This window comes from Chlamydotis macqueenii, chromosome 4 (genome assembly GCF_036417535.1).
Source record: "Chlamydotis macqueenii isolate bChlMac1 chromosome 4, bChlMac1.mat, whole genome shotgun sequence".
Classification (NCBI taxonomy): Eukaryota; Metazoa; Chordata; class Aves; order Otidiformes; family Otididae; genus Chlamydotis; species Chlamydotis macqueenii.
The window spans coordinates 49,352,437-49,380,366 of NC_141559.1; the positions used below are offsets into that span (position 1 = coordinate 49,352,437).

At 36.6% G+C, this 27,930-nt stretch overlaps 1 protein-coding gene across 3 annotated transcripts; it reads right to left on the reverse strand.

Moving 5' to 3' along the window:
• On the reverse strand, positions 1-24,279 carry PDLIM3 (PDZ and LIM domain 3). Of its 3 annotated transcripts, none has more exons than XM_086747356.1 (8): positions 24,036-24,279; positions 17,924-18,075; positions 16,156-16,240; positions 10,325-10,512; positions 6,301-6,564; positions 3,529-3,656; positions 1,839-1,950; positions 1-992 (listed from the first exon to the last, which is right to left on the reverse strand). In XM_086747356.1, the coding sequence occupies exons 1-8, from the start codon at positions 24,126-24,128 to the stop codon at positions 803-805; spliced, it is 1,212 nt and encodes a 403-aa protein (XP_086603482.1). In that variant the 5' UTR covers positions 24,129-24,279; the 3' UTR covers positions 1-802. The 3 variants fall into 3 exon arrangements, with proteins under 3 accessions (XP_086603482.1, XP_010128989.1, XP_010128988.1); XM_010130686.2 differs by lacking the exon at positions 10,325-10,512 and adding an exon at positions 9,824-9,891 and having other exon boundaries at positions 161-992; positions 24,036-24,277; XM_010130687.2 differs by lacking the exon at positions 6,301-6,564.
• Positions 24,280-27,930: the final 3,651 nt, after the last annotated feature.

The window sequence follows — 27,930 nt, forward strand, 5'->3', positions numbered from 1 at the left end:
AAGGTTTTAAAATTTACTTTCATTCTCAATTTGCAGTGAGTTCCTATGAGTGGGGTTTTTTTTCCAAAAACCAATGTATGTGTGTGCATGCCTCTGAATAATTTTCTGCTAAGTGATGTGAAAGCTGATTGCATTGCAAATCATTAAAACAACATAGAACTTCTGTTTTGCTTCTTACTAAATAGTCTTTATTATGCCAGCAATTTTATTGTATGACTTGATATTTATTCCTCATCACAGATGCCGTATCAGAAAATTAAGTCAATATAACTCCAAATTCAAAGCAAAGTAAGCAAAATGTATTTTTTGGCGTATATTAATGATGGTTGAATAATAGATGGTGGAAGCAGGCATGAACAATTGCTTGATTCCTACTAGCCATGTAAAATAGCTGCTTTTCTAATCATCTGTCAAGTTTCTACATTTCTTAGGGCCCAGCCTGATGGCTTTGCTGTTTGCCGAGATACTTAATTTATGTTAAAAATAATGTTTAGATTACAGCACTTATGTAAATGCTGCAGTAATCAGCTGTTCACTTTTCTTTTTCCAGTACAGCTGTTTTGGTTTATACTTCATTGAGCTACATTGGCAACCTCAAAGAGAACATTTTAGCAGAATTTTACTGCTATAATACGCTACTGCTGGCTAATAGGGATTTCCACCTCCCTCAGAATCCCATAAGAAAAGATTTAAAAGCTGCTACTTTGGAATCAAGCAGAAGCCCTGACACTTGTATTGACCACAGTTCTAAGCGGTTAATGGCTTTTTGTGTGCATGCATATGTTTGTGTGTTAACGTAACACTAGCATTTTGGGTAAACAGTCACTGCTTCGTATCCCTCTGGTGGTCTCATGCGAGCACGTGCGTGAGCTTCACAGTAGAGCTGGCCCTCCACAAAGAAGTAGCCTTTTTGCTTCAGGTTGAGGTTGCAGTCAGAGCACACAAAACATTCTGGGTGCCGGTACTTGTCACGTGCCTTCACCACTGTTCCCCTAGAAGGCAACGATGAAAAGAAAAAAAAACCAATTAAGTCATATTAATTTAAAGTGAGAAGAAACTACAGTATGACACAAAGTAAGTTCTAGGTATTTATCTTAAGGCTTTTTATGTTGTTCATCTGGGGGTTTTGCCAACTACTGCATAATGTCAGGTTGGAAGCTGAGTTTGAGTGAGTGACACAAAATGCCATAGAGTTGATCACATAGTTCAGTAGTTCATTGGAAAACTAGAGTTTGAAGAAACACTTTAGTTTGGTTACTACACAGAAAGTACAGTTGAACCTATCAAAATGGTGAAAAAATGAGTTTTAAAACTCATTTAAAAGCATTTCTTTTCCTCAGCGACAGTGGTCTCTGAGCTCATCATTATCTGTGTTCTTTGCTGAAGTTAGTGATGTCATTCAGATAGAAATCTGGAAGTTTTAAACCAGGCCTATAGAGCTTTTCAGATACTCCTGCTGGGTTTGGAGAAGGGTGCTTTACACTACCAAAAAACTTTTCAGAATTCATAGCCTGAGACACTGCAGCACAGGTAACTGCTGGTCTAGTTATGTGTATGTTGATCACTGACTTGCAAAAGGTGCTGAGAAATCTTAATTAAAGCTTTGATGGTACATTGTCAAAGCTGAAATAATCTGTATCAAAAGTGTCTAAGGTATAGATTAATAATTTGGGGGTTAGAACGATGTATTTTTATAACTCTGTTCTCTAGAAGCATTTTTCTACTACTGCAGATGGAGACCAAGCCCATCACTTGGAAAGCATTCCTATGGTCCGTGGTGGTGTTTCAGGACATGTGCTTGAACTAGATATTTCTAAAACTAAAAAGAAAAAACTTACAGAATCCCATTCCCACACTTGTCACACAATGGCACTTTCTGGGCGCCAGGCATGGCAGTAGGTATCTTTGTTACAGGTGCTTTCACACTTCTTGTACCCACAGGACGTCCATCTGAGAACCAAAACAATCCTGTTACGTACAGGCGAATATAAAAGCATCTGATGCAGTTAAATACTTCTCCTGTAAGTAATTCTAGATGTATTTACAGGCTTTCAATTATATCAACAAATGATGAAGTTTCTCTATACAAGTTTAGTGGGCCAGATTCCACCTCTTTGGAATTGGGAAAAATATTGTGTAGCTGTAGACAAAAAACAAGTACAAAAGTGATTATATAGATATATAGGGTTCTCTGTCCCGTAGACATAATCTAATTCTCTGATAGTGGGTCTTGGGTATAGCAGGAGAGGGAGGAGGATTTGGCTTAAACAGAGCAACATAACCTAGTCAAGACCTATTGTTAGAAAGTGGATTATTGATAACTAACCATACAAGAAGTTCAGAAAGATTAGTAACATGATATGAATACATATATATATATATATAAAAATAGAAGAAAATGCCAAGCAAAATCCCACAATTATATATATATATATACACAATTAGATACATTTATCCCTTATCTGGTAAATATTTAGATATAAAAGTTAAAATTTTAAATATTTATCTTTTAGATTAATTTTGGTTGTATTTTATTCTTTACACTTACTGTAAATATAACAAACTTGCAGCCTTTAGTAGTGCTATTTTCAAAACTTCTTCATTTGAAGGAAATATGACTAGAAATTATATGATCCTTGCCAATTGTCATTTAGAATGAAGAGAGGATGGGTGAAACTTATTTTAGGAGCTGATTTAAATTTCTCTTTTCCTGTATGTGGAAGAAAGTGTTTTCTTTCTTGGTATCATGAGTATATGTAGCTTGTCCCAAAAGTTCTCTTGCATAAAACTTTTTGTCATTCAGTTAAAGTCAACTTTGTACATTAATGTTCTTAAAATCTGAGAAGAGATTCTGAAAAATGTGATTAAAACCCCCATTTCATTCAAAAAGAAGATTGCTATCTATAAAAGCAAGGCAGAAAAATGTTAGGAGGCTGGTGTGCTATCTGTAAGATTCGGAACGACTTGGGCTTTCAGAAAAGAGGGCCATGAGGATGATCAGAGGGCTGGAGCACCTCTCCTGTGAGGACAGGCTGAGAGAGTTGGGGCTGTTCAGCCTGGAGAAGAGAAGGTTCCGGGGAGACCTTATAGCAGCCTTCCAATACCAAAAAGGGGCCTACAGGAAAGATGGGGAGAAACTCTTTAGCAGGGCCTGTTGCAATAGGACGAGGGGTAATGGTTTTAAAATAGAGGGAGGTAGATTCAGGTTAGATATTAGGAAAAAAAATTTCACGAGGATGGTGGTGAAACACAAGAACAGGTTGCCCAGAGAGGTGGTTGATGCTCCATCCCTGTAAGCATTCAAGGCCAGGTTGGATGGAGCTCTGAGCAACCTGATCTGGTTGGAGATATCCCTGCTCCTTGCAGCGGGGTTGGACTAGGCGACTTTTAAAGGACTGTTCCAACCCAAACCATTCTATGATTCTAAATTCTTATAGCTCTGATCTCTTGTATTTTCTTCTCAGATTCCCCCTTCCCACAAACATTTAAAAATGCTTTGAATAGGTAGAATATGTCATTATTAACCACCTTCCTCGGAGACTAAATTCTGGAGCACCTTAAAGGAGCCAGACTGGCGAGGCTGACTGGGCTCCTCCTGGTTGGTATGCAGCATCTTGTACACGTCGGACTGAGGCACTGAGGTGGGAGATGGGTCACTGTATCACAGGGAGGAAGAACAGATAAAGCAGTTTAACAAACAGAACTTTAAAGCAATAGCTCTGCCAGGCACGGAATATGATTTAGGAAACAAACATAAAGACAATGTGTTTCTTCAGCTACAGAAAGACTCTTTCTTCCAAGCAGCATTGCTTTATATAGCCTCCTCTTGACCTAAAAAAAATGCTGAAAAAAAAATCTGTGCAATTGTTACAAAAATAAATCTACAAACTCATGAATGTATATCCATAATTACTGTTCTGGCTCAGCATTTGGAAACAGGCTGGTACTTGTGTTTAACCTCAAAGCAGTTGCATGCCTGTTTTCAACTGCTGTATTACCAGGTGCTCTTTGGTGCAGTGTCCAGAAGTTCCATTTTCACAGCAGCTGGCCTCAAGAATGTTGTTAAAATCACAGCTCATATCTTTACATAAGGTCAGCGAAAACCTAAGCAGATAAATCTTTTGGGAGAGTATCATGACGTGAAGGTGTTCTTCCTTTCGTAAGTTGGCTTGATCACTAGTTAATATAGTGATTATTTGGCTAAGATAATTGTTACTTGTTTAACTTCTGGAGATGACAAAAACAACTGAGGTAGGTATTGCATAGTAAGAAGCATTGTAAAGTGAACACTGATGAAATTCTATTTCTTAATTTAATTAGAATGGGACATGGTTTACTTTTTATAATAAAAATGTAAAGTAAATTATTGCCCAAATAACAGTGGATGGTCGAATTTCCAATGACCAGTGAGCTGAAGATTTTACCAAGCATATTTCATTATATTTTAAACTATGCTGAATATTTTAAATTGGTCATGATAACAAACATCCTAAGTAGTTGAGAGGAAGAGTAGATAATTTTATGCACTGGCAGAAATTAGGCTGATGGTGTGGCATCTGTAAATTTCAAACTGCTACTGGGACTAATTATAAAGATTCAAATGTACTTTGATGAAGTCTGTTATCTCACTGATACATACATAGATGTCCAGTAAAAATTAAATTTTACAACTGGCCTCCTACTATCTGTTAAACCTTAGGTAAGTTTCCACTGGAAATAAGCAATTCCTTCCACAAGGAATTAGACTGGGTTTTGCTGTATATGGTTTGGTTTATTTCCCATGGTAGCATCTGAGCTGTCGAGTGGCACAGTAAGAGCAGCAGTTGGGCCGTCACCCCTGATGCTTATGTTAATGGTTTGCATCCTAATCAATCAACAGACTTCTCTGAGTCGTCTTTAAGCTGTTAAAGAAACTACCACTTTCTTCTCTTGTCACAAGCTTTCAATGAATAGATGGAGCTTAATTTTTACATTTGTCACCAATGGCTAATTAAACCCTTGATTCTCTCCTCTTCACTGAAATATTTCTAAACATCATACAAGTGATAATACAGCTACATACAGAAGGTAAAAAACCAGACACAAAGATGTGAGATAATACTTCTAAATGTGTACATAGTGAAAACCAGTCCTACAACAAAAGAGACATTTCAAACCTGTGTAGAGAGTCAGTTCACAAACTGGGAATGCCACAGGCATTTGTGAAATTTCATTACTCTGGGCTTAATCTGTGATTTCAAAATAAAGAGCAAATTTTTCTTTTATTGTTCTCTAATGGTTTTGATTGAGGCTAAATATTCATGCAGTAGAGTAACATCACTCTGCAAAGACTTCATAAACTACAGTTTTCTTTTCATCAGATAGGGTGAACGTAAATATGTGTGCAGAAATACGATTTTTATGGTTAGTAACAGCCCAATTCTGCAAGGTGCTGAAGAAGGCTCATTGGTGCCAGTGATTATTGCTTATTTAAATATTAGTAATTAGCTTTAGTTTATACCACACATATTATGAATTAACTCAAGTACTGTTGTAAAACAGAAAAATAAGTTACTGTTATGCAAAAGTAAAGATAAAGCAACGTGAATGATAATTATCCCTTGAAAAAAATGAATAGTGCTTCAAAACTTTTTATTATATAATCATAATTGCTATCCAGATACATAAGGTTCCTATCTGACTTTTAGTCATTGCAATGGATAAAATTCATAAGCCAGATGGATTAGTAGGCCTACAAAGTCAATTCTGGCTCTTTTTGGACAAGAGCTAGTCGTAATGAATGAGTTGTCCTGAATGGGTGTTAAATATCTAGAACACTATAAACATCTACCAGATTTCCTAAGCTTCGTAACCTGAATTTCAACAGTTGAAATACATTTGAGTTAATAATAATAATAATTTTTAATTATTAATAAGTTATTAAATCAATTTAAAATAAATAATTATGATAACAATAATAAGTAGGTTTGAATTTTGGAGGGAATCCGAATCTTGATTTTGAGTGGTCAGTCAGCTAATAGCCCAGGTAATATCATCAGTTTTATTTATTAGCTACAAATATAAGATTATTTCCCATGAAATATTTATTTGTAAATTCTGAAAGACTCCTTTAATACTTTGGGTTAAAAATTGTAAATTACTAATACTTTAATGAGACTATGAAATGGCTTTATAGAACTTAGGTTCTCTCTAACTCTTTTACCCATTTTGAAGAAACTGTATGATGTTATTAAAGCTCATGTTTTTTAGTATATTCTAAATTTGTGTATTCATAAATATTAAAGATACTGCTCTAATTACCTTATTACGGGTGTTTCCCCTAGAGCGGTAGAAACTTGTCCTTGCAATGTTTCCATGATGTTGTCATCTGAATACAAGTGCAGAGGTGTGTTAAACTGCGCATGTACAATCTTGACACCGGGAAGCTCCATTTCCAAAGGAATGTTAGGGGCCATCTTAGACACTGCTTTCAGCTCGGTAGGGCAGATGGAGCTAACTGTGCTAATTGAAGAGGGGGTACTGCGTCCGCTGCCACAGTCAATCCCCGAAGGAGTGCTGCATCCACTGTGTTAATAGCCAGATTGCAGAAGAGTGTGCAATGCGTGTCGGATTATAGAGAGTAAAGACAAAAGTACAGGAATACAGTGATGTTAACAGGGCTGAAAAGTGTAAATAAAAAAGATACAGAAAAGCAAAAGTATAGAAAGTAGAGAAAAGCAAAAGTATGTGCATTCCTTGAAAAGTATTTTCCTGTAAAATGTGTAAATGCCAGTTTTAAAGTAGTCTTTAAAATTCTGGCATGCATTTCCTTTAAAGATAGTAAAAATTCTCTGAGAGATTGAATAATTCAGAACATATTATTACCTTACATTAGTAATGCTAGATTTTATTGAGGATTAATTAAGCATCCCTAAAATTATTTGTTCCAGATAATTCTTAACATCTACAAAGGTTGTGTGAGTTGCCCATGTCAGTGACAGAATAAACACCTGCGTTACTGGAATCCTAGAAACATCATTCCAGTCCTGTACCTCACAACCATCTTAGTCCACAGTTGAAGAGACTACTGTAAAGTAGTGTAAAATAATGAATGTGACATTTCCTAGATTTCCTTAAATTCTACAACAAGATACATATGAATATTTTAAAATTAGTTGAACGATATATTTAATTTCATTTTTTTTTCAATATGTGTTGACCATTTCAAAGAAGAAAAGATACTAAAACAGCCAGGCATACTTTTGCATTTCTAAATTACAGTGTTTCCAGTAGAATGTAAAGTGGTCCTTCACAAGAACGGTAGACTGTATTCAGAGAATTAATTTTACTGCTTTCACAGTAGATTTTACATGTAATTTCTATATGGTAAAAAAGATGTACAGTTTCTTAGAAATATTAATGTTGCTTGACATTACCCAAGTAAAGTTACTGCACACCTATTTGACATCTCTGGAAAAGGATTAGTAAAATGATGTGAGCATTAATCCCAGAGTCTTTTCCACTGTCACTATTTTGAATACTTCAGTCTGTTCTCCATAACACCTCAGAGACTTTATTTGTTATGGGATATTTCTTTGCTCTTACTGTGTAACAGCACATAACCCAAGCCGGTCAGGGTCATTGGTTACCACTTACGTGATATTCAGAGCTATGAGATGATAAATGCTTCATCTCTTTCCTCCAACCTGCGTATCAGGGTTGTGGTTAGTTCTTTCCAAGCTGAATGATTCTGTGTAAACCTGGGAGGGTACTGTGTCTCCCAGTTTGATAGCACAGTACTCTGCCCAGTAGCCACTCTTGGGTGGAGAAGACGACCCAGAATTATGCCTTTGATTCAGAGGGGAACTTGTATAGGACCACTTTCTCAGAAATGTGAAGGGTAATACTTACTCTACCATCAGAAACATATCAAAAAAAAGGAAATTCCAGAAATCATAGGCAAGCCTTAAAGCAAAAGTACAGGTCTGCATCATTGCCTAGCATGAGCCAGCCAAAAAATTAACGTGGGGACAACTTATAAATCTGCAGTCTTTTCTGTCAGAAGAATCAAGACCTCCTTTAGATCCTGCAGTAGAGTAAGTTTTGTCAGTGCTGATAGTGTTAGCAAATGGAAAGTACCAGGAAAAGGTTAGAAAAAGCACAACTATTGCTATGAGCAGCCACAGTAATGTTAAAACATAATAAATTGTAAGTAAAGTATAAATAAAATATAGTCATATCGTAAATAGAATTTCCAGTTAGTTTTGCCAGAGTAAAGTCCAAAATTGTGGCTAATGTCAAGTCTGTTAGCTCAAACCCACAGGCCAGATTCAGATCTTCTTTCAGTCAAAGTCCTATTTAACCTCAGCTCTCTGACAGGGATATATATATATAGAGATAGATACACACACACACACATATATATATATAGAGTCAAAGTGGCAGTTTGGTTTTTGCTGTGTTTAGCAGAGGATATCTATTGAGCCAAACTGATGAAAAAGTAGCAGACAGTGTGACAGCTACACCACCTGACAGACCTTGCCCAATGAAAGTTCTGAAACCTGTTGCATCACTGTCAAGTTCATTTTTTCACTTTTTTACCCCCTCTGACATGTTGGAAAATGGCCATTTACTTCAATATTTACATGGAAAATATTGTGTAATTCACGTTTCTGAATGAGGAGATCAGGCTCTTGATACACTCATTTGAATCTCCATAAATCCAATTGGGTACCTAGTGGTCCAAAAGTCAGTTTAGGTGGATTATGCAAGTGCTGCCTATGGTTAGAGGCCGTGCATGTTTTGTCATTTATCCTGTATGAGCATCAGACTGCAAGGAGAAATGGGCACCTTGTCTCCACTGCGGCATTCTACATTGATAGCTCTTGTTCACAGAAGGATGGGACTCTATCCATCTTCTACAGTGTTCCCTTTACCACTGAGGTGGTTGAAAAATTTAACACATCTAACAAAACTGTAATCCATATGAGACTGTCCTTTGTACACAGCAATCAATTATCATCCTGTTTTTCTGGTCTAGTTTGTCAGACTTAAATTAGTATAATTGAAATGCAAGCATCTCAGACTTTCAGAATGAAATGCAGAACGCTAAGTCCACTGGTAAAACTGCTACTGCTAGAAAGGATAAAGGGTAGCATCACAATATACTGCATCACTCAGGCACTGCTGAGCTTCCTTGCGTTTTTAGCCACAGAGCCCACACTGGTTTTTCCCCTCTGTATTTAATAATGGAAATAATAGTAATTGAGGCATTTAATCCCCAGTTTTGGGAGGGCAATGTTACGCTAAAATGATGGATGTAAATATATAAGCTTTTCTGTATTTTAGAGATTTACATGGCTGTGGCATCAGACAGTTCTCCTACTTTAGCTCTGCATTAAGTTGCCTTCTGAATAGAGGTCTGGTAAAAACAAACATAAAATCTCTGAATGGCCTAGATGATAATGGATATAAATAACTATCTTTCATTTAGCAAATTATCAAATTACAAATAGTTGCATTTGGACAGAAGAATTTCAGAGTACCATAGATTTGTAAGTATACAATAGCTGGTGCTATGCTGCGAACTGAATCAGATTCATGAATACAGTTACTTCAGATTCATATCAGTGTGGACCCGCTTTCTTTTGGAAACAGAAATTTCAATTTCAAGCCTGATCTCTGCAAGTCAACCATTTCAGGTTGGTTTATTTCAGTGTTAGCCTATATACTACTGTAAGTAAATTTCAAATGCATCAGTACGCTTTATTAATGTAAAAGGTGAGTATCCATCAAAAAATAACACCATGCATCCAAAACCAGCACAGCACTCAGAGTGGATAACCTGGTTCGGCCTGAGACTACGAAAGGTTTGGGCCGAATATTATGCTTGTGTTCAAAGTAGTTCATGTCCTGTAAAGAAAAGGGGGTTAAAATAACTTTCTTTGGCCTATAAATGCTTATTTCTAGTTAAGAAGTAGCTAACAAAATTTTAAAGTTGTAACCATGTTTAGTTTATACGTTCCTGGTACCCAAAATACAATCCCTTTCGTGTTTAGAAACGTTCAGAGTAAAGCGCAGTTACAAAAGAGAAGGACGGAAGGTAGTGTTGCAGCCCAACATAGAGGGCAAATTTTAGCTGCCTGCAGCATTGCTACAACAGAGCTGAATTGATAGATTTCTGTGTTGGAAAAAATGGCTTCATTTATCACCATTTTTTTTGGATAATCAATAAACTCTTGATTATCAGAAAAAAACAGCAAGAGCTGGACTTTTTAATTGAAAACAGAACATGTGGGGATATGCTACAAATGACCACGTATTAGAACTAAATACCAGTACTCACTTTTGCGATGAGTTAGGAATGAGACCCCTCAGTTGTCCATGAAGCGCGTCTTGAATATTGCCAGATGAATACAGCCCAATTGGAGAATTATAGGAGGAGCTCACTACCTGTCTTTTGTCATCAATATTTGCTGCTGCAACAAAAGGCTGGGCCCTTCTGTTGTGAGCTGTACCAATAGGCTTGAATTCCTGTACATGATAGGCAGACAAAATACACAAAGCTACAATGCACACCAAAGCTGGTAATGAGTAAAACTGACAACATCAGTATTGTTAATCTCTGCATTTTTTACTTTTGCGACTTTGTTATTTTTTAACTGGTGCAAGCATACTATATTTTCCCATGAATTTTCTATATGCTGCTTAAGCCATACACATTCAGAGACTACTATTTTCCCACCTCAGGGCAAACAGGTGGCCTTCCACATTTGTAAATAGGTGTAACTTTAAGAAGAAATGGGAAGGATTAATATTATGGTAACGTGTTGTATTGTTATCTAGATTTGGCACTGTTTACAGTCTTCTTTTAAAAACTTTTGATGTATAGTTAGCTTAATGGTTTTGCTTTAGTGCTAATCTCCGGCTTCCGCTTTTTTGTCATACTGATAGAGGGACCCATAGAATCATAGAATGGTTTGGGTTGGAAGGGACCGTCAAGGGTCATCTAGTCCAACTCCCCTGCAAGGAGCAGGGGGCCCCCTACAAGGAGCAGGGAAAGTATGAAGATTTTATTGTAAACATCTTGCCTAGAAAACACATGATTTTTAACACTTCTTTTAACTGAAATAGTCTTGAAGGTACCTTGGATTGGGGACATTCTTCTGAATTTATTCTGTACTTTGAAGCATACCTGTGCGTCAAAAATTGTGATTCGGTAAAATTTAAAGATAATATGAACTCATCATAAATAAGTAAAATGCAGAAAGGGGTAAATTGGAAATCATTCTGCCTATGTTTGTTTATTTCTGGAATGCATTTTTTTTTTTATTGTTGGCCCAGATAATTTCCAGTTGTGGAATTCATAGGGATAAGATCTGGAAACAAAACCTCTGATGACCTTTCAGGTAACTTACAATTTTCTTCTGTAGTGGTTGGCCAGGAATGATGAAGACTGTTAACTGTGTGAAAATTCACTTATTTGTATTGTGCATACTTAGAACAGTCTCCTTTGGGTCCAACTGTCAGCTCAGGCTCATCCATAATCCACAGAAATACAGACTTTGGAAAAAATAGTGCTGTCATCATTTTTTTTTTCCTTCTGCGCTAGTGAGTGAAGAACGTGTTCTGCTGTAGTCCATCACCTTTTCCTGATGTCCTGCAGTGCTCTTTGGAAAGAGTACTGCGACCACACTTGAACTTCCATCCATATGGAACAAAAAGCTCTTGTTCCTAACAAATAGGTTTCTACAAGCTGAATTGGTCTCTTCTTTAGAGACTAGAACTTGCAGTGTTAAGATAGCACAGGTCATTGATGCTTCAGTTTTCATTGAAATACTTGCCAATTCTTTAATTTGGCTTTGTTTTGAGTGTGATAGCTGTACTAGGAATACGTCTACAGTTCTATAGACCATTTCTGTGTTTATGTTGCTATCCCATTATGTCATATGACCTGCAGACAGTTCAAGTTCTGATTCTACTGAATGAGATTTATTTCAAATTGGAAGTATCTTAGCTACCAGAGCTTTTGGCTTAATCACTGTGCACAGTTTATGCTGTCTGGTATTTGCTATCACGTGTTTTCAATCATGACATACCCAACATCTTCAGCTTTAAAATTATTCAGGTGCAATTGTGGTCTTTCATTTATGTCTTGCAAGTGGTACAAACTAGTGTCCTTGTTCTGCTAAATAAAATTCTAAACAAAGTGTTTTTTTGATGCAGAAGAGCCTTTCTTAGATTACCTTAGCCTTTAGGAATGCTAGAAAAATTTCCAGTTAGAACAAATACAACCTATTAGCAAAGACCAAAATAGATATTTGAGTTCTCAAATCCATCCACAGAATAAATCAAGATAGTAAGAGCAGATTAGATAAGCATGGACATATTTTTGACATCTGTAGATTTTTATTCATTCCTCAGAGCTTTATTTCCTTTCTCAGACAATATCAAGGCTCTGTTCAAAGTTTTTTTGAATAATTTATAAAAATTATGAAAACCTGAATGTGAATTGGCCCTTTTGTTTTTATTTAAAACAACAGTTTCAGAAGTATATTTAGGAACAGACCTAAAGAAAAGTCATGGTTATATAGAATATGCAACCAGAAAATGCAAACAGTACAAAGCAGTTTTATTAAATGAAAATGTTTAGAAGCATTGCACTGCAAGAGGCTACTGAAAGCAGCAATCAGATAAATGAGCACAAAGATTTTACTTGCAATTCCTTGTCTGATAGAACTGAGTTGCAATTAACAAAATATATTAGTAAATTTAAATATTCTACTAGTGTTTAGGATCATGTCTACTTAATGAAAGATATTAATGTCAAAGTATTTAAAGTTGATTTAAAACCATGTATGATATAAAATGAACAAAACCAACCATGAACATTGTAATTTCATCCCCTTTTTTATTTCTTGTTGACAAATGAACAGCACAGAAGACACGTGGCACCATAATAGCATGTTTACAATATAACAGTTGTGAAACAAGTATTTGCAGTTAGTTAAACTTAAATTCAATTTTCTTTTTAACAAATCTATTAATATAAAATGTCAGTGACAGAACATATAGCAGCAAAAATAGTCCAGCTCTTGTGTTTATTGGTTCTCATTGATTCTGTGAAAAGTCCTCCTTTAGTTCAAAAGCTAAATGAGAACTGGAGGTTGTTGAAATTCCTAATCAGGAATATTGGAGAATTACAGTATTTAATTTCTGAATTTTTTCCTAGCTGACTGATGTCATTTTTGCAGGGCTAACTACATTTTGCATTGATTTAGGTATCAGGGATAGAATGAATGTAGCCCCCAAAGTCTGTCAAAATGCATCCAACACAGACCAAATGATGGCATTCCTTGGGGATAATGGCTATGACAGTACATGAATGTTTACATTTTGGAGGTATCATGCGACTAAAATCTTTATCTCTGAATGCCGTTATGGAAGAGGGGGTAGGTCTCCAAAACTAGACTAGCACAATTATATTGTTTCAAAACTTGTTTATAAGTGGTAATAGACTATAAACTTACTTTTCAGATAGTGGTTTGGTTCTTTTTTTAAAGATTTTTATACTTATCTATATGTATAGTATATTTATATCTCCCAGAAATGTATAATATCTTTCATGGCCAAATGCCTAATCACACTGAACAAAATGTTCAAAGGCAAAGTTAGTTGCTCCAGACTAATGAAATTAGGTGGCTGGTTTTTATGTAGGAATGCGCAGCTTTCAAGAGTAGCTCTCAGTCAGCCACTTATTGCTAGAAGTTATTTACTAGAATTGTTACCTCAGTTTCCTCTTCCCAGAGGAACAAATAGCGAGAACGTTCTTTGTGCTATGACAATTGCCTGTATCAGTCTCCAAATGACTCTTTGAGAATGCTCAGCCTAATGCAAAATTGTGCTACCATCTAAAGGTTCCTTGTTATTTAGCTGTTCATCAGTTTTTACATAACCATCTCCAGCATAATTTTCATTAATTTAAGATAAAGTTAAGTATTCTTTGGCCAAATATTTGGCCAAATTGCTGAACAATTTAAAATGTTTTACTTTCATTTATAACTATCTTTTATTAGCTTGCAAATAGAAATCAGATACTTACTAAGAAGAGTGTGTAAGTCTGCATCTATTACTGTTATTTAGTCACTTGGCTAATAATGTATTTTAAATTCTTGATGTTCCTTTGTGAAACTTTCTTAGTGAACTTTAAAATGCTTATTTGGCAAGAGTCAAAAAAAATCTGATTACATTTATAACATGTATGACTTTTTGAATAATTTTAATTATTATATAAATAGAGGAAATGCTTTTTATAGAACTCAATGATTTTCCATTTCTGCACACCAGTCAATGTGTATGATACTTTTGGATAAAGTGTTTTACATTTGAAGGAATGCTATACTGCTTTTGGATTTTTCTCCATTCTTCTGGGCTTCAATGCCTTTATTTATTGTGGGACTTCAGCAAACTAATATGACCAAACAGCAGAGGTTATAGTTGTGCAATAATTTGACATCTGAGGTTAAACTTTGATGTTGCACTATTTTCACGACTGGTGTACACACTGCTGAGTCTCATGTGTTGTGACTAAATAAGCAGTAAAATTTAATTAAAAATTTCAGCAATAGTAGGAAAAAAGACCGTATTTTTTTTCCACAGGGAGATCAGAGCGATGCATGTTCTTGAATGTAAGAATTTAATCTAAAGTCTAAATCATCCCTAGAATGGTTTAGCATCTTTGTTTCCAAGCTTTTATACTTTTCTGGGGCCTATTATTTATTAAATATACTCAGTATTCTTGATTTTGCTAGGAAGGAAAGAGGGAGACATACTGAAATGAAGAGGTTGGCTATTTAATCTACGAGAAACAGTTTTTCTGATTGCCCAATGGCAACTGCTTTTGAATAGTCTGCCAAATAGCACTTAGTTAAATCTTGTGATTTATTTTAAAGTAATTATCCTTTTTAGGAATGCAGCTTTCATGCAAAGAGATTACTCTTCTATCATACATGCCTACACATGGTTTTCTCTATAGCTTTTTCAGTGAATTCGTTCCATTGCTGTTTATTTTAAGTATATCCTAGCTATTCCACAAAAATACGCATTTAAAATAGTTTTGTTTCTTCACTATACTGTCTTCTGCTGCTGAAGAGGCTATGTTATTTCTGATGAAGCTTGCTTTATTACTTAATGCAAGCTTTTAGATTGGAAACAAGAGAGAGGACCAGAACACTGAAATGCCATATTAATGTTTGGGAGTGTCTCCATGAAAACAGAATTGGTGGAAATATTTACTGCACAGGATTTAGTGAAATGGAATCTGCACTTACATTTTTCTAGGATAGCACAGAGTAAATACTGTGACATACTTGCTTTGATCCTGGAAGGCCAGGATCAGCAGAATGTTCTTCCCTCCCCCTTCTTCAGGGAACAGCAAATGTTCGTGTAGGTTAAAGAGGAATGGCAAAGGAATAAAGCACTGGCTGTAGACAGTAACTAGCTCATTAACTACTAACAATACAGAGACTTCACCTCATAGCTTTGCAGAAGGGCCGGGGTGTGAGTTTGAAGACAGAGGAGGATTTTAATTGATTGCATTTGATTTGCTCATATACAAGGATCAAGACTGCTGGCCAGAAGTGGTGAATGGTTTGCTTATTGATCAGTACATGGGTTTTGTACAAATTTGTAACTTTCAGTTCTGTGGTGTAGTATAAAAATGTGTGGAAGTAAAGAGGCTCAGTATTGATAGATCTCTCTGTTTAACTGACTGTTACATCACTGTGACCTTTGTGACATGGTGAGCATATTGCTGTGGTACTTGACATTTATTCCTGATTGAAGAACTTCCTCATATGATGAAGAATCTCTAAAAGACTTAAAGAAACTTAAACTATATCAGAATAAAAGGAGATCTTTTATTTCCTTTCCTTAATAAAACTATGGTGATATGTACAGTTTTAAAGAAAAATGAGGATGTTTTGTTTCAGTTATAGCTGAAAAATCCAAAACATCCAGTCAGATAAAATGATGTTCATACATATCATAACCATATTAGCTTAAACTGGCAGATAATGGATGAAGGGCTATTCAGATAATTTTAATGATCACAAGGGAGATCATTTAGAAAGTAAAAAGGTGAATGGAAATGGTTAGGTAACTTTTGAGAATTCATACCTGTGGTTCAGCTTCCAAATTTATCTTGAAGGGATGTGCTTTGCCATCTTCTGAAACGTGTGGGGACCATAATTTAGTTCCTGACCTAGAAAGAAAGAAAGGCAGAATTTAAATACCTTGAATTCCTATAGAGTTGTATATATCTCTGTAAAACATGATGTGGCTTGAAAATTCACAGTTCTATGCTTTTAAAATGTTTTGACATAAAAATACTACTGTGATATATAATGTGTAAACTACATGTAAACTATATAAAAATGTATTTACTTTGAAAAAAAATTGCATATACTATGAACAATGGGAACTAATTTGTTAATAGTTACGAAATGCAAAGGCAAATGGAAATTAGTGCCTTTCTGACCTGAGCTGACAAAAGTGTTTACAGTTTTGGTTTTTTAATGGTTGACAGAAGGAACATTGGGTCCCCAGAATATTTTGCACAAATAAGTGAATATATTAGTAATAATCCTGAGCCAGAACAGTATCACTCTATTTTTTCGTGACCACAATATCCGCGCAAAGTCTGCTTTTCAGTGTAGGAGTGCAATTGAGGTACACAAAGTATATGTGCAATTGTAAATAGAAGTTGCGCAGATGATGCTTTCAGTCACTGAAGCAGAGATAGGAAACATGCAAATACCAGTTACAATCCTGTCTTCATTGACAAAGTGAAATTTGGCAGCTACTTTTAAAATAGGGTAATATTAATGTTAAATATTAATCTAGCACTGTTTGTTATGTAAGTACAAATATTTAGCATTTTAAAAATATGCACATACTTGATAGGCACAATTACTCTTAGCATATTTTGAAAACTACTTCCTAAGAGAGTTGCTAAATGGCATGTATCAATCTGTAACAGAACCTGAAATTAACTGCAGGGATTTTTTAACTCTGGTATGTGCTCTAGTAATTAAACAATGCTCCTTCTAAAAAAACCCTTCTGTATTTGGAAAGGAATACTATGGTCAGCTGTAATAAAGTGCTGTGCCTCCTTGAGGGCCTCAGGTCGGTCAGAGCTGGCTGATTCTTCGAGACAGCTGAAAGAGCAGATGAAGCGATTCTTTTTAAAGGCTGAGCAAACTTAATTAGCAGATGGGAAGATGCAGCTTGTTTCTCTTGGTGGCTTTAGTTGAGAGAAATGAACACAAAAGGTTTCTGGACTCCTGCAGGTTAGGTAAGAGAGCGGTTTTTTTAGTTTGTTTTGTTTTTAACATTGCTTTGAGAATCCTGTATTTGGTTTAATACATTGTGATCAAAGAGTTTGGCTTTAAACCACCTCCTCAGTCACCCCTTATGAAGGTCTGACATGACGTTGCTTTCCTTAACCGGGAGGACGTACTGCAGCATTGTGCAGGAGGCAACGATAAGCACCTGTGGCTGAGGGGGTGTGAGAGTAGAGAGGTGACCGACCAAGTAATAGCTAGCTGAGAGTTTTATTATTTCCCCAAAATACCAAGAACTGTTTGTTTACTGACAGCAAACATAGGACTTGCGGAGTCAGCAGAGGCAGTAGGTGGTAAGGTTGACAGCTCAATAAATGTGGTGAGTAGCCTGAGGTAAATGATTTGTCTTGTGCCTGTGAAGATGTGTTCTGGGGAGTCTTGCCTGATCTAGAGTTGAGGTAGGTCAGGGTGTCTGTAATTTTAAAGGTTTTGTGAAATTCTTAAAAGTGTTTAAAATAGTTACACTAGATAATGGTTGCAATGGCAGAATCAATTGGTTGGGTAGTATCTTCTTTCAGAAGTAAGCAGACATGTATGCATACCTCTCTATTTTCAAAGAAAGCTGATGTGTAGCTGCTTTAATTCTCTCTTGGGCATCATTATGTGTCATATTCTCTGTGCTTAGACCATCAATGGCTATAATAACATCACCAGGGCACAGGTTGGCGGCTGAAGCCTTGCTTCCAGGTGTAATCTGAAAAAACAAAATTTAACTGCTTAAGCACCATGCATACCTAAAATCTGATAGAGAAAATAAGCTTCACCATGCTTCCCTATTTCCTGTTGGGTTGGGGAGGGAGGGAGGGAGTGGGCCTGTAAGCAGCTATATGGTTGCTTACCAAAAAAGTAAATCCTTAATTCTGCCAGACCCTCTGTAGTTCTATTGTTAGATCACCATATAAATGCTTTATTCATCATACCTTCAAATTAGATGGAAATTATCTTCACACTTGTTTATTAAATAGCTTCCACTCTGATTTCTGTAGTTACTGTAACTTGTCTTTGAATTTTCCACCTCAAGTGCCATTGTTTAATTGGCTTGGAAAAAACAGTTAAGTTTTTCCATTACAACTCCAGGCAATAGCAGACGAACAGAACTGTTAAGAAATGGTGCTACTTCATGTTCATACGCATGATGTGCCATTGACTGGACAACACAGAAAGCCACTTGTGATCTTACCACATTTAAGGACAAATACGGCAGTTAGAGTGTTTTCTGCTAGCCTGGCCTCTCATGTTATATTACTGAGTAATAATATATATGCTAATAATACTGAAATTACGTTTTTCTCTTTATTCATGTCTAATCTAGACCCTGAACTCCTTAAAATGCTTAGTTTTAAGTCCCATTGCATTTGAATAACAGTGTCCCTGATCCTTTCAGGTGATCTGTGTGGTGCAATTCATACCTCAGGGAAATGTACAAATGTCAGTGACATTCATAGAAATAGCCCTAAGCTTATCTTTCTGTGCTATCTTTTTTTTTTTTTTTTGGTCTTGTTGATAGTCTTCTATCATAACATATTGGTTAAAATAATTGAAACACAACATAATTCTGTTTGAAAAGAACTATTGTAGAGAGGCCATGACCTTACATGCTACTAAGGCTTGTTCTAGAGTTGCAGGCCTTTATTTGCAAACAGGTGACTTCTCATACCACCACATCATTTAAACAGGTCTGTGGTCACTGAGCGGGTTTTAGTTCCCTTAGGTGTGTATTGCCATTTTAGGTGATCTCTCATAACCAAGACAGCAATAGGAAATTGATGGATGTGGCGCATAAGTTTCTGGAATTCAGTTTTTCTGGAACAGCAGAACAAAGGGGACAGGTTGATTAATCTAAAATAACACTAGGTGCTTATTTTTAAGTAAATGAATCTGAGTGTGGAGGGCAAAAAGGTCAATATAGTCTTACTTACAAGAGTAGTTCTCTGATCTGTGCCATGTATGAAGTAAAAATGCTATTGGAGAGAATTTATCTCTCACTATGGGTTCTGCTACAGCTGAAGCAAGTGCTATCTCAATTATTAAAAGTAATTAAGTATTATGGAGGCTTGGAAAACATGCTATGGAGACATTCTTAAATTCTGGTATTTCCCAGTTTTCCAGCAGATGAAACTGCCCAGTGTACCTCCAGTATGTTCTGAACCCCAGCTATGGTGAACCTGGCAAACTTGTTGCTTCTGAAGGTGACAGTACTGTCAGCATAAAAGACAAACAGAAGTATTCTTTTGATACATGTTGCACTATATTAGTATTAAAACAATGGCAAAAATCAGCCAAATAGTCATTCTTTCCTCTTTCCAAGCTGTTTATCTCTGTTAGGTGGGTCTGAATGCTCAAAGAACTTAGAGATTGTTTTGTGGGGGTTTTTTCTGCATTCAAGCACGTAAACTTATTTTTTTTATTTCACTGTAACAAACTGCAATGCATGTGCTATTATCAAGTCAGGTAAACTTTCCAAATGGGTACCTGTGGCCAGCTGGAGGCTTGGCTCATGTATTGTGTGCTTAACAAAGTGTTAATGTGCATCAATAATCTATTTGAGTATTAATTGAGGAAGTTGCTCATAAACTCGAAGTCTGGAGTTTCCAAAATTGTCTGTTTCTCAAACTTCAGCAGCTGTAAGTGTAAAGGAACTACACTGAGACCACTTACAGTATTGTAATGAGACAATGGTAGAGGTATGATAGTGCTTCTCCCTTCAACCTGGCTTTGAATGGCTCCTGACTTTGCTTAGCATGTTGTGGACATGTGTGGAGTGACAAACTGCAGCAGAAGTCCCAGCGTTTGATTGTGACTGCTGATGCTCTAATACCCAAAATGGGCAAAACCAGCCATTCTTGGTTCCCTCTTAAGAGTAAGCTTGCTTGAATAACCCTTATATAGGTTACTTGATAGACTATGCTTTTTACATGTCCCAGCAGATGATTTGCTAGATCTGTGGCATATCTCAGCAACGTACTGAGATAATGATCCTGCCTTATAAAGTAGCATATCTGTCTAGCACAGTACGTTCCCCTGCAGCTGTGCTGCTAGCAGGACCTAACCCACTCTGTGTTGCTGGTAATAGTGTGTAATCCCTTGGATTTTCTTAATGTATTGCCACCAGCTGCAGTGATACCGCTATATGGTTGGATATCGTTCAGTGGGAGCAAGGAGAGAAAGGAGAAGTCATCTGTTATTTCCTATTCCTTGGCTGAATTGATTATTCCCAGGCTTCTAGGATGTGTCTTTGGGCCTTAATGCCTCAATGGGGGTTCTGAGCTCTAGTTGCCCAGGCCTTCTGGGATGCAGAAGTACTTGCCCCTGTGTAATCCTTTCCCTCATCTACTCTTCCTGGGTTATATGGAAAGACCTGGAGATCTGCCACTCAGGTAGGGTAGGAGGAATACGGCTGGGTGCCAGCTCTTCTCTCTCCTCCATGTTTCAGGGGGGAATCCTGACTGTTGCTTGTGGGAAACAAGGGCAGATAAAAGTATTGCAGCCTACATTTTATAGAAAGGGACCAGGTTGTAAATTACAAGACCACACTATATCATGGGTGTAACGGTGCTATTGTGAGTACTGAAAGAGTGATCAGGCACTGGAACAGGCTGCTCAAGGAAATGGTGGAGTCACCGCCTCTGGAGGTGTTCAAAGAATGTGTAGATATAGCACTCCAGGACATGGTTTAGTAGGCATGGTGGTATTAGGTTGATGGTTGGCCTTTATGATCTTGGAGGTCTCTTCCAACCTTAGGATTCTATGATCTATACTTCAGTAATGTAAGTGATACTTTTTTTCTTAAGGAACTTACTGGTGACGTATTAAATATGTATTGAGAACACTTAGAATTGTATTATGACTGTAGTGTTTGTTGCTTGCTCACCCATGCTTCATGAGGTAGATTCTACTGGTGCTTTGGGAAAACTTTTGCCTTGCTGTTCAGGACATGTCTGTATGGCATGCCTGTTGATCCTGTGTCCTGGGTATCTCAGATTTGGATAAATACAAGGATATGTGTTGAGCATTCAGATGCTGTCAGAGACTAGATAACTATTTAACCACATGAGAACCAATGTCTCCTATGAAACTTTGAAGAAAACCTCTCTGTGTCTGTTAATAGACTTGTGAAGCTCATCATGGCATGCCTTCATTAATTATTTCAGGCTCTGTATTTTCTAAAGAGTGTTACAAATGTCTGTAGACAGGGTGGCTAAATATAAAATTGTGTTAATATAAATACTTGCACTGTGATCTGTAAAGGTTTATTTAAAACTAGAAGTTACATCTAAAGCTGATAATATTTCACCATTCCCTCCAACCTCTGCAAGTTTTAATTGTTTCTGTAATGCTTTATTCAATATGACTTAAATTCTAGGGTTGCATTTGTCTAAACATTTAACCTGAAATGTTATCTTCTGGCCAGAATAAACTGAAATTATTCAGTTTCCTTAAGACTAGGGTTTTGATCAGTTTAATTGATGTAATTTCTTTGCAAGTTCCAAGGATTTCAATAAATGTTTCCATTATTTCTAGTTAATTAATTGTTTCTGGCCCTAATAGAATCTGAATATTACTATTTTTAGTCCCTTCCTGTTCTTCCTACCCTCCCAGTGATCATGATCTGTGGTTTTTGCATGTGCTTGAAACAGTCAAGAGAATTGCTTTGCTTGGGAAATAGCAGATGGGTTTTGAGATGACATCTGTTCTTTAGACAGGTGGATGTTGATCTCTTACATTGTCTGTCTTTCTGACAAGTCCTGGTAAAAGCTTTCTTTTGTTAAACAAGGACTATAGCCAACCAAACTTAACACCTGTCCAATTATTTTATTCAAAATATATTTAAATATAATTTCTATTTATTGTTTTAACAGCTAGTAATTTTTTTTCTTGTCAGGACAGTAGAACCAAATGTGAATGAATGCTGCTGGTGATAAGGAATAATGCTGCTTACGAAAGGACCACGTAGGCCCTAAACAATAAGGCATATGAATCTTGCAAAATATTTGCTACTTCTTAAGAGATACTACATTAATACTTATTTAGGGACTCTTCTAAATGTATGCTGTAGCAACAGAATTATTTATTGTAAACAAATCTACCATTAATATTCTTGAACTTGAGCTAAGCAAACTAAGCTAAACATGTCATTTCCCCCTATATATGTTTTATATAATAGTTCTACTTGAAATGCAATTTTGAGCATTTCTGTAGTATGCTAGAAACCAATGGCTATGTCTTCTGAGGCATTTGGTAGGTATGAGTCAATTGCAAAATCATTTATTCCTTAGAAAGTTACATTTATAGTAACATCCTTTGTTATGGCAGTTTTAAACTTCATTGCAGTTAATCTAAACACAAAGAAAATACAAACCAGACACCACTAAAATATTTTTCATTAGAGATAATGGAAACTATTTTTCTTTTGCATGCCCATAAAAGGTAATAAAGGCCCCAAAACATCCAGATATATTTTCTTCTTTCTTATTCAATGTTTTTGTCTCCTGTCTCTCCAAAGGTCTTGCTGTGCCCTATGACTATTTGCTACAAAGCTACATACAGTCAAATAATTGCATTTTGATTTAATTCTGTCTAAAATAAATAAAATCTTTTATGCTTATATAAAGCTGGAATAAGTGACTAAATGAAATTATTTTTTACTACTGTAATATGTGAAAGGTTGATCCTTAAACTTTCTATAGCCTCTTGTTTAGAAGCATATTTACTGCAAGGCATCACCAGTGGTATCCATCCTTCAAGGCTCTTGATGTTTATTTAATACCAGGCATAGTGTATATATTGAGTCATAGTGCAGGGCTTTAAAAAAAAAAAAGGCACTCGGTGTTGCTGAGGTTCTGAAAAACAGCGTAAGTATAAGGAAAACTAACTCTAGTCTGATGAGCATTGAACACAATTTGCAAAATACTCACATTATCAAAATACGTATTCTGTCTTTTGAGTAGATCTATGCCTGTAGATGCAGGGCAGCTGACTGTTTTATATGCTCCATTTTTGAGTAACTGGTTTCTTAAATAAATAGCAATTAATAGCTCAAAATCTATGAAAAAATTAAGGCACACGAAAGAACACTCTCCTTCATACTCAGGACTGGATAACTTTCTAATAATCCACCAATTTAAACATTCATGAAAGCAAAAACCTTTACATATGTGCTGTTTACAGGTGCTCTTGCCTTTGCTGCCGATAATCAGAACTTGATCTAATTAAATGAGAGTGAGATGAATCTTGTGAAGTTTGGCACGGACCCTGCAAAGCACAAACTTTCAGACGTGAGGAGCTGCTGCCAAGTCGTCTTCTCCCCCCGTGATCACAGAGGCCACTAGTGAAAATGATAACAGTGGGGTCCGGCCTTTTGTAGCCTCAAAACTAATTTTCTCATCTGAATGCCTAGGGAAATCATACCAGAGTTTTTCTGCCACCAAGGCCATTGAATTCCATTTTTGAGGCATAAGCGGAAATGCAGTTAAACATGTCACACAAAACTTGTGAAAAATGTTAGCATTCAGCTGGCTCTCCTCAGAGCTAGCAGCCACTTGCTAAGCTGCTCACAGCTTTGTCTGCATCTCTGAACTCCAGAAAAGTAAAGGGCAAAAATTGGCAATAACTAATAAATGCAATAAATAGAAAGGAAACGGAAAGTGTACATACCCTGGTTATGATTAAGGGTTGGTTAAAATCTATTCCTCCTGAGAGCCTGAATCCCCAGGGCGCCGGTCCTTGGAGAATAACGTTTTGCGGCATTCTGGACAGTTTTGTTTTTCTTTTCTTGGTTACTGTTTTTCCCCCTTAGGTCTATGTGAGGAGGCGAGCTGTAGGAGGAAGGGTGCTGTGGGTAGAACACCTGCTGGCCCTGTAGACGTCTTCTGAAGTTTTACCCATCCCACGGCTGCCGGCACTGCGCTTTATCCATGCTCTTCGGGTGACGTCAGCCAGCCCCTCAGCTTCTTCTCCACCCACAGAGGGGAGTATCAAGCTCGGATAAATAAAGCCTCAATGCTGGAAAGTTTACAACAAATACATCAGCTTTATCTGCTGCTTTGGTGTCCCCCTCGGCCCAACAATCAGTCTGCTTCAGGATGCAGAGTCCTTCTGGTTTCTTAAAGCAACCCTGTTGCTCGTTTGATATCGTGCTGATTACATTGCTGGTGCCTGTTTCAGCTATGCAATGCACTGCTCTGACTGCGTACGCAACACTGTTTCATGTAAACAGAAATATTGATAAGGAGATTTCCCTCTCAAGCTCTTGTTTTACATCTTCTTTTATTTGTAATGTAATATTTTACTGCATGACAAAGTCGTTCCAGCCCTTCAGCTGAGTTTTTCGGCTACAGTCACTCGAGACCATGGCATGCACAAGATCTAATGGCTTGAAAACTCTGGACTGATGTCATGCATATTTCTCATACTGACAAAGAGAAATGCAGTATTAGTTGATGATGTCCCTTGTCTCTGAGGGAATCAAACTTTTTTTAAGGCAGTTGTAGATACCTTCTGTTGATTGTTGGTATTATCCTAATCAATACTTTGCATTCCTTTTGATTTTCTTGCATCAACCTGATCAGATTTATTCTGACTTCTGTATCCCGTATATTTTCTTCCAAAAGAAAAGGAGGTTTTTTTTCAGTGATAGTGTACATGTTAACTCACTTTCTTATCATGTTGTCACAGAGTTCTCTTTGTATGTGATATTAGCAAAGTGAATATGTACATGGGTAATATTTTTCAAGTATTTATTTGCCCAAAGTTTGGCCTATTCTAGGACAGTATCTACAGCTCTCATGAGGCAGGATTTTTGTTTAATGTTTATTTTTTAAATTTTTCTTTTGTTTTCTCATTTTTATTTTTTTTTTCACCAAATGAATCAACAGCAAGTCAGTGAGAGCTTGGAAAGAATAAAAGCTCATGAAGATATATATTTTTTGGCATAATGACCTGCTTTTGTTCACTCCATACACTTTCCTTTCCTTAGAAAAGTCTCTGATGAACAAGAAAGAGCAGTAATTGAGATGGAAGAATAAAAACGCAGATTCATGCCATTCATATAATTTCTTATATGAGTAATTTGTTTATTTGTAGATTTCAATATTAAATTGGCTTCCACCTTTTACTCTGACTTGTTGAATGTCCTTATCTGTGTCTGCTGCTAATGTCTATATAATTGAAGTCCATCTCAGTAAGAAATCCCGAGTTTTGTGGGAGTTGTGGTTTTTTTTTAAGTGGTGTGAGGTTGGTTTGTTTGTTAGCACTATGAAGGTTAGCCTCAGAATTTTTTTCTGGTCTTTGTCCTTTATTTGTGGCTTGCTAGTAGATAGTAGTGTTTGTTTTGGTTTTTGTGTTCTTGTCCAGAATATTTCAAAAAGCTTGCAGTGTGACAGTTGTCATGAGCTTGTGGAGGCACAGCTTACGTTAGGGATGTGAAGGAAGATAGGGACATTTAAAGAAGTAAGGCAAGGCAGATGTGTAGTTCAGGGGTATATCAACCTTGATAGCTTAAATATTTTGTATGTTTTGAAGCTGAGGAAAAAAACCTCTTATTGATTGTGAGCAGTGTGATATGAGCTCTGATATGTTCTGATGTGTTTTGAGGTTGATTCAATATATACCTTCCATATATTGATGCTTTATGTGGGTCATCCTGCTGAATTGCATTGCCTGTTCAAGGAGGCCAGAATTTGTCACTAAAATAGTACTTTAGTTTCTTAGCTTTTCTCTTCCTCCCTGATATCTGTTTTGAGTGAAAACACTCTTGTGTTTGGTACCCTTTCCCCCCTCTCTTTTCCTAGTGAATCTTGTGATGTCTTTTGATTTGTAGCTGGGAACACATAGCATATTAGATGTATTCATTTAAAGAGTTCCTTCATGTGTAATTGGCATTTTTGTTTTGCATTGAGTACTGGCAATCTCAGATAAAGAATCTTTCAGTGCACTTCAATAGAAAAAGATTCAGAAATATGAGTTTCATGATCAAACTGAGTTTCCAGTGTCAAAAATCAGATACTTGTATAATAAGTTGCTCACTTGAGAGGTTTCTTAGAAATTCCTGTTAGTAAGTTATTGCCTTGTATCTTAATATGCAGACTTACATTTATTCATTAATTCATTAATTTATTTATTTAAGAAATCTTGTTAATTTCAAATCCTGCTAAGTGTTTTGATGCTTGTGAAATAACAATGGGGTGATCATTTAGGGACAGCTTAGCTGGTGAAAATAATTGGGGACTGCTTAAGTGTCTGTAAACTTTGTTCATGTCTCTTTATTGTACTGAGATCTGCTTATGAGTCCCTTCTAACAAGAGTGAGATACATGTAGGGGGAGGACAGACCTGACGTTTTTCTAGGCAGGTGATTGCTCTTAATTTTGATGGAAGTCATATGCTTATGAGACTGAGCTCTGACTGAGCTCATAGCTTTTCTAGCTATGAAAATGGATTTTTGTAAATATATATGACACGTTAAGTTGATTTTTTTTTCATGTTGCAACGAAGCTTCCAAATAAGCAAACAATTACTTTTAATAGCTTTTCTTGTTTTGTTATACTATAAGGTCATTGGTGTTACATCTCTTCTTACCTGCAGATATACATCCTCTAATTCAATGACTGTACTATGAATGTATGTATACAGTAGCCTTCTCAGAATCATAATACAGTATTTTGATTGGTAGTATGACTAACCCTAATGTTTGAAGCAGGCTCTTGCTCTCTAGATTGGTATTTCATTTGACTTTTGTGCCAAACATTATCTTTCTACTCAGTGCAGTCTGAAAGAGTACAAACACTTTTTTTTTTTTTTTTTTTTTTTTTTTTTTTTTTTTTTTTTACTGAACTGGGGGTGGAGGAGGCATAAGATGTGTGAACTTTCCTCCTCTCACTCAAGCTTTTGAGATTTGGAGGATGGGGGCACAAATTATGTATCAGAGTAGTAGCTGGTGTACAAATTTGTCATTGCATACCATGCCACCTCACTGGCTTTGGACAATCAAACCCCTGTGCCAAGAAACGGCATCACTTTCCTCTGGAGTTACCGAAGGGCAAAATTCCTAACTCACATCAGAATATTTTGGATGTCAGTTTTCTGTTTTCTCTCCCAGTGTGTTCCTGCCTTGATGGAGAGAAATGCTGCTTTCCTGACAATTTGGCAGACTGAGAGTTGAAAGATAAGTTGCAAACAGCAAATGTTTAACACCAATTCATCCTTCTGTAAACTCACGGAGTGGTCTGGTGCGGGCTGCAGGACTAGAATAAGCCCTGGTAGAGGCAGAAACAAAAGCCTCTTAAGAGTGCGCATTTTAAGCCGTAAACCTCCTGTCCTACTTCAGAGCTTAGTCTCTGTCATGATAACCTGTACTGGACTAGGCCACCATTTGTGAAGTTTAGACAGTAAGAGCTTAGGATAGCAAAAGGAACTTGAAGATGGCTTGCACATGTGGAACAGTGTGTACTGAAACTGGCTCTCCAGAGGTGAAAGGCCAGAGTATTCCCTGCTGCGCAGCCTGTTTTCTATTCCAAAACACATGGGTATATGGGAAATCTTCTTATAATAAA

Coding starts and splice junctions, on each gene's coding strand:
- PDLIM3 (XM_086747356.1), bottom strand. CDS start 24,128: ATGCCGCAAAACGTTATTCTCCAAGGACCGGCGCCCTGGGGATTCAGG. Junction 18,076..24,035: donor AACCCTTAATCATAACCAGG/GTATGTACACTT, acceptor TTGTTTTTTCAG/ATTACACCTGGAAGCAAGGC. Junction 993..1,838: donor AAGTGTGGGAATGGGATTCT/GTAAGTTTTTTC, acceptor GTTGCCTTCTAG/GGGAACAGTGGTGAAGGCAC.